Here is a 7,485-nt window from a genome sequence, read left to right as displayed (position 1 = left end):
ACTTTTATGAAATCCAACTTTCTTTATATCTTTAAAATGATAGCGGCACAAACGAAAATTTTTGCAGCACAAACCAGCACAAACATAGCACTAATGTTTGACACCCATTTTGTTTGATTTCATAAAAGTGGGGGGGCTGCAATATTTGCTGGTCTACTTTGTATACAGTCACAAATGTCAATTTAAAATTTCAAATATATACACATATAAAAAGCCTCAGTGAAAACGTGTTTATTCTTAAATCTTTGGTGCAAAAAACTAATTGAAAATCGATTTATTCACTGCATGTTTATGTCTGTTTGTGTAAGGCTGAGATGGAACTGCACATGAAAACATCACTTTCTCATTCAGACTACCAACACAGAGGGGAGCGGGGGGTGGGGGGGGAGAACCGTCAGATAAGGCTTCTGCATGTTGGTGTTCCCGCTAAATCCTGAATATACCCAATTTAGGTTGTCTGGGCCCTTTTATCGCAGCCTGTGGGGTTTTCCCTGACTGGGAACGAGAATACAACCTGCTGAATGTGACAGGTAGCCAATCAGAAAGCGTGGTGACGTAAGAACAGAGGGGAATCCCAAACAGCTGACATATCGCGCAACTGTGAGTCCGGTGGATATCGGAGATGATATGTGGAAATGTTTATTATTTTATGTAAAGGTCGTTATTATATATGTTTATGTTTATTCAGTTAAAAATGTTAACTATAAAAAAACAGAGTCGCCTCCAAATCATAGTGCAGCAAATAGAGCGGCTGCTCCCATCGTCTTTTATCCACCACCTTTTCTTTTTGTTACGTCTTTCATCTCTTAAAATGACTCCACAAACTATCACTATTGCTTCTACATCGTCATCCGTGTTTGGTTATTCTAAATTCCCGTATGCTATGTTGGGAGTTTTGTGGATTTCTTCTGGAATCGCGATGTTCGTGACTGGAATCGGTTCATGTTGCTCCTGTCGTGTGGCTGGAGACACGAACCGATCGATCCTGTTGTACTTTTATCAGCTCTGTGGTCACAGAGGTTTGGAGAATCAGCCGACAATTGCCGTCTAAACCAGACTTATGACTCACAAGCTCTACTCGACCACTGCCCAAACGCTCTCTGACTCTGGTCGCTATGGTAACGTTTACATATCCCTTCAAAATAAGATACAGATGCGCCACAAAAACGAGCATTTTACTTTTGTGAAAATTTTAACTCATGATAATGACTAACGGGAGCCCTGAGCTTGCTTCTCTGCAACGAGACGGTCCCATCAGGGAGTGATGGGAGACAATGACACCCGAAGTGTTGCTTATTTCCACAGCCTGCTTGGTCTCTATGTGGTGAAGCAGTTTGAAGCTTCATTGCCTCATTAGCTAGCCGATTGCTGACATATCGCAACCGATATGTCATGCGGGCATGTAACAAGCCCGCATGTTACACAGAGCGGCTTGTAATGTTTGACTCACCTACCGGTCCGGGATAAATCCATCCTCCTGTCTCTTCTCTGGGCCTTTTCCCCTTTGCAAAGAAACTTTCCAAAGACATCTGATCTGTTTCTTACTCATTTTGTTGCTTGTGGGTTCAGTGTTGGCGCGCAAGTAACCGAGAGAATCTGGTTAAAGAATTTTCAAGATAAAAGATCCTCCAGACTCAAATAATACATAAAACGGAAATATTTAATTATTTTTTGCGCGGCCCGGTACCAATTGGTCCACGGACTGGTACCGGTCCACAGACCAGGGGTTGGGGACCACTGTTCTAGAGGGCTTCATAAATTACAAATGGAAAAATAAGAAACTATGGCTCTGGAGAAAATGAAGAGATCACTTAAAATTAACAGTTTCTCTGATTTTATTTTTTATAGTATTATGTTTTAAAATGAACATTGTCCTTTTATTCAGTGAATTTCTGACATGACTCCGAAATTCCAAGCAAAAATTTTGCATTCATTTGCAGAAAATGAGAAATGGTCAAAATAATGAAACAGATGCAGTGCTTTCAGATGTCAAATAATGCAAACAAAACAAGTTCATATTAATTTAGAAACAGTAATACTAATGTTTTAACCCAGGAAGATTTCAGAAATAAATATTTGGTGCAATAAGCATGAGGTTTTCAATGGGGCTCAGTACAGTGGTCCTTAAGTTTTTCCGGAGGATCTGGACAGGTGGCGCCTGCTTCTTCTTGACCTCGGCAGCAGAATCTGAACAATAAAGATAAATGTTCTCCCAAGACAGTGATACATTTTTGAAACACTCCCAGTTGAGGTCCTTGTAGCTACCTGTGGTTCGGGGAGGTATGGGTCTGCCTTGCCTGGAGGCAGGGGTGCCGCCAGGAATCGTGGCCCCCCTGACAAAAGATTAGATTGGGCCCCCTGTTCAGCTGCTATTACAATTTTTTGAGTCTATTTGTTTGTTATCAGTTTGTTATCAGACAAATAATCTGAAAGCAATCAATCTCCTCCATCTCCTTCCTGAATTACTATTACTGGTTAAAGTAAAACACCATTCTGACCAAAACAACCAATTGGAACTAGTAGGACGCACTTAGCACTGTGAATTAGCCTCATTCACTCACTGCTAATATGTAGCTAAGCTAATTATGCTAAATGGTTGATAATCTCACACAGTCTACCCACCTCTCTTGGAGAAAAACTGGGTTATAAATTAACACTCTTGCCTTTTTCTCTCTCTCCCTCTATTTTGTTTTTGAAAACTTGATTTTATAACTTTTCTTAGCAGCATAGTAACTGCCACAGTTGTTTCGTGGCAGCTACATTCAGCTGCAGCTTCTACTGACTGTAGCTGCATACGTCACTGTTAAGCGCTCCAAGCAGGAACGAACCATTTAACACAGATAGGGTGTTCAGAGCAAAAACGGATGTGTGTTTTTTGGTCTGGGAGGGGCAACATTAGATTTTTACTGCTAAAAACAATCTTTGAAAATACAATATGATTAATTTTGTATTTGACAGAACCCCAAATTTTTAATTTTATGTCTATGAACAAAAGATAAATAATTAAATTGTGGAGGGCCCCCTGCTGGTCAGGGCCCCTAGAATTGTCATCACTTTTCACCCCTATACCGCGCCTGGAGGATTATTACTTGTCGGCCCAACTTAGACCTCTAGTGTATTGGTATAACCCAACCTTGAGGCTAAATGGACTTCCCTTGGACAGACTTGGACAAACTAACAAGTCTGTTAGCTTGTCCAGGCAGCCCAGGAGAAGGTATCTAAACAGTAGAGCGTTAAATCGTAATGGTGAACAATGGGATTGTCTGTTGCCCTCATGTTTGTTAGTTCTTTTACACATAAAAATAAATGAAGATTAAAATGAAGAAAAATTGCATACCAAGGAATGTGCAAATGAGTAGTATTTTTTGTTGTTGTAAAATCTGAATGTGTATTTGTGCATTAAAAACAAAGACTATTTACAATACATGCAAAGCCTGTTGACATGTGTTTGTCTGATTCCAGAAGGATACCAGCAGTCCCTCTTTGAGCAGCACAACCTCTTTGTCTTGTGAATTGCTGTGGGCTGTTAAGGTATGTAAAGACAGCAACATAGTCGCGTTAACGGAATATTTTCTGTATTTGATTTTTTTTCTTTTTAAACAATGGAAAAATTCAAAGCTCGGCTGCCATTTTGACAGGTTATAATTCACACCCTTGACTGGTGCACATGGACAGACATTATAAACTTTACGCAAAGAGTTCATCGCAGAGGCAGCTAAAATTAATCAATAAAAAAATGTTTTTGAATATCATCTCATGGACACCAGCATTGGAGGACTAATGTCTCAGCACGATCTAGAGAAACTCATCCATGCGTTTATATTTAACCGCATTGATTACTGCAACATCGTCTTCACAGGTCTGACTAACAAATCAATCAAACAAACAGCTGCAGCTGATCCAGAACGCTGCTGCTGGCATTCTGACTAAAACCAGGAAGATAGAGCACATAACACCAGTTTTAAAGTCCCTACATTGGCTCCCTGTAGCTCAGAGAATAGACTTTAAAATACTGTTGTTAGTTTATAAATCACTGAATGGTTTAGCATCACAATACATTAAAGATCTGCTGTTGTATCAACCTTCCAGACCACTCAGGTTTTCTGGTTCTGGTTCTCCTCTGCATCCCCAGAACCATAAACAAACGATGAGAAGCAGCATTCAGCTTCTATGCACAACAAATCTGGAACAAACTTCCAGAAAACTGTAAAACAGCTGAAACACTGAGAGCCTTTAAATCTCAACTTAAAACCCACCTGTTTAGAGTTGCCTATGGCTAAATTGCGGGTTTTGATGTCTTCAATGTTTTTAATGTTTTTATCTTTACTTTTCATCTAGTTATTAACTTCTTTTTATTTCTCTGTCACACTGTCTAATGTTTTTATCTTTTTTAATCTTTTTCAAAATATCTTTCTCTCACTGTTTAATCAATTTTTATTTTAATTATGTAAAGCACTTTGAAATGCCTTGCTGCTGAAATGTGCTATACAAATAAAATTTGACTGATTGATTAATTGGTTGATTGATTGATTGATTGAACTAAATGCATCTTTCTGACCGGGAGCTGACAGCGTGTTGAAGAGTTATGGACCGGACGCTTTGGGGGATCTGCTTAGGAAGCACGTTCCAAACTTTGGTTGAAATGGTGCGTTTAATTTCAGTCTCCATTAAAGACCAGAGAAAACTAAAGAGCATGCAATGTTGTGCTGATCTATTTATAATCTAAACAGAGGAGCTGACAGTTTATCTTTAGGAAATAAATAAATGTGCAGAAATTAATTAGACCATAACATGCGCAGTGCGCTACACAACTAAGAAGAATTAAACTTAACTCACTTTGCTGTTTCAACAAATTTAGCTGAAGACATTACCCTCCTGCACCCAGGAGTAGATTGACCCTCATGGAGCGCGGCAGACCCGACATGTATCCGTTTCGGAGATGTGAAACCACACAATAAAATCTGGTTAAAAGCACACACCGGACCATGCACAGGGTAAAAAGCTGGCAGAGTTCAATTGATCAGTTTGATCAGACAGATCCAACTGACTGATGAACTAGCGCAGATTTCTATGCAGATGGGGACCAGGAGGAATTTGTGAGACTGTGCGTTCAGAACCCAGCAGCTGATTTGCTTGTAATTCAAGTGAATATTAACTAAACTGCATAAAAAATGCAGTTTAGTTAATTTGACAAGTGAAAATAGTACATGGTGGATTTTCCTTATGCTGTCAGTCAAAGTGACGGACAGCAAGAAAGTCTAGCGCAAAATTCCCTTCTCANTAGCTTGTCCAGGCAGCCCAGGAGAAGGTATCTAAACAGTAGAGCGTTAAATCGTAATGGTGAACAATGGGATTGTCTGTTGCCCTCATGTTTGTTAGTTCTTTTACACATAAAAATAAATGAAGATTAAAATGAAGAAAAATTGCATACCAAGGAATGTGCAGATGAGTAGTATTTTTTTGTTGTAAAATCTGAATGTGTATTTGTGCATTAAAAACAAAGACTATTTACAATACATGCAAAGCCTGTTGACATGTGTTTGTCTGATTCCAGAAGGATACCAGCAGTCCCTCTTTGAGCAGCACAACCTCTTTGTCTTGTGAATTGCTGTGGGCTGTTAAGGTATGTAAAGACAGCAACACAGTCACGTTAACGGAATATTTTCTGTATTTGATTTTTTTTCTTTTTAAACAATGGAAAAATTCAAAGCTTGGCTGTCATTTTGACAGGTTATAATTCACACCCTTGACTGGTGCACATGGACAGACATTATAAACTTTACGCAAAGAATTCATCGCAGAGGCAGCTAAAATTAATCAATAAAAAAATGTTTTTGAATATCATCTCATGGACACCTGCATTGGAGGACTAATGTCTCAGCACGATCTAGAGAAACTCATCCATGCATTTATCTTCAGCCGCATTGATTACTGCAACATCGTCTTCACAGGTCTGTCTAACAAATCAATCAAACAGCTGCAGCTGATCCAGAACACTGCTGCTGGTGTTCTCACTAAAACCAGGAAGATAGAGCACATAATACCAGTTTTAAAGTCCCTACACTGGCTCCCTGTAGCTCAGAGAATAGACTTTAAAATACTGTTGTTAGTTTATAAATCACTAAACGGGTTAGCACTACAATACATTAAAGATCTGTTATTGCTGTGCCAACCTTCCAGACCCCTCAGATCTTCTGGTTCTGGTTCTGCTCTACATCCCCAGAACCATAAACAAACGATGAGAAGCAGCATTCAGCTTCTATGCACAACAAATCTGGAACAAACTGAGTGCCTTTAAATCTCAACTTAAAACCCACCTGTTTAGAGTTGCTTATGGCTAAATTGCGGGTTTTGATGTCTTCAATGTTTTTAATGTTTTTATCTTTACTTTTCATCTAGTTATTAACTTTTTATTTCTCTGTTACACTGTCTAATGTTTTTATCTTTTTTAATCTTTTTCAAAATATCTTTCTTTCACTGTTTAATCAATTTTTATTTTAATTATGTAAAGCACTTTGAAATGCCTTGCTGCTGAAATGTGCTATACAAATAAAATTTGATTGATTGAACTAAATGTGTCTTTCTGACCGGGAGCTGACAGCGTGTTGAAGAGTTATGGACCGGACGCTTTGGAGCATCTGCTTAGGAAGCACGTTCCAAACTTTGGTTGAAATGGTGCGTTTAATTTCAGTCTCCATTAAAGACCAGAGAAAACTAAAGAGCATGCATTGTTGTGCTGATCTATTTATAATCTAAACAGAGGAGCTGACAGTTTATCTTTAGGAAATAAATAAATGTGCAGAAATTAATTAGACCATAACATGTGCAGTGCGCTGCACAACTAAAAAGAATTAAACTTAACTCAGTTTGCTGTTTCAACAAATTTAGCTGAAGACGTTACCCTCCTGCACCCTCATGGAGCGCGTATCCGTTTCGGAGATGTGAAACCACACAATAAAATCTGGTTAAAAGCACACACCGGACCACGCACAGGGTAAAAAGCTGGCAGAGTTCAATTGATCGGTTTGATCAATTCAACTCTGATGAACTAGCGCAGATTTCTCTGCAGATTGGGACCAGGAGGAATTTGTGAGACTGTGCGTTCAGAACCCAGCAGCTGATTTGCTTGTAATTCAAGTGAATATTAACTAAACTGCATAAAAAAATGCTAATGCAACTGATTAGCCTATTTTTTAATTTGACAAGTGAAAATAGTACATGGTGGATTTTCCTTATGCTGTCAGTCAAAGTGACGGACAGCAAGAAAGTCTAGCGCAAAATTCCCTTCTCACCCTCTGCAGGTAGTGTCTCTTTCTCTCTGTCTCACTCTCACTCTCAGCTCAGGTCCTCTACCTGTGCTGAGAGGTAGAGGCCTCGGAGCTTGAGGGTTCTGCGTAATATCTTGGCTGTGCCTAGAACTGTGGTCTTCACCTTCCAGGTCTTTTCCAGTTCCTCTCTGAAGCCCTGGTATTTCTCCAGTTTCTC

The 7,485-nt window shown here is 39.2% G+C and overlaps 1 protein-coding gene across 1 annotated transcript in view; it reads left to right on the top strand.

Moving 5' to 3' along the window:
• LOC103130572 (epidermal growth factor receptor substrate 15-like 1) overlaps positions 1-7,485 on the top strand; it is a 55,905-nt gene that overhangs the window by 9,654 nt on the left and 38,766 nt on the right. The window contains exon 6 of the mRNA XM_016666016.1: positions 3,463-3,531. Within this exon, the coding sequence (XP_016521502.1) occupies positions 3,463-3,531 (69 nt within the window). The remainder of the gene's footprint in view (positions 1-3,462; positions 3,532-7,485) is intronic.

Source organism: Poecilia formosa, unplaced genomic scaffold, assembly GCF_000485575.1.
Source record: "Poecilia formosa unplaced genomic scaffold, Poecilia_formosa-5.1.2 Scaffold648, whole genome shotgun sequence".
Lineage (NCBI taxonomy): Eukaryota > Metazoa > Chordata > Actinopteri > Cyprinodontiformes > Poeciliidae > Poecilia > Poecilia formosa.
Note: the sequence above shows the minus strand (reverse complement) of the source record. Positions and strands in the feature narration are given on the sequence as shown.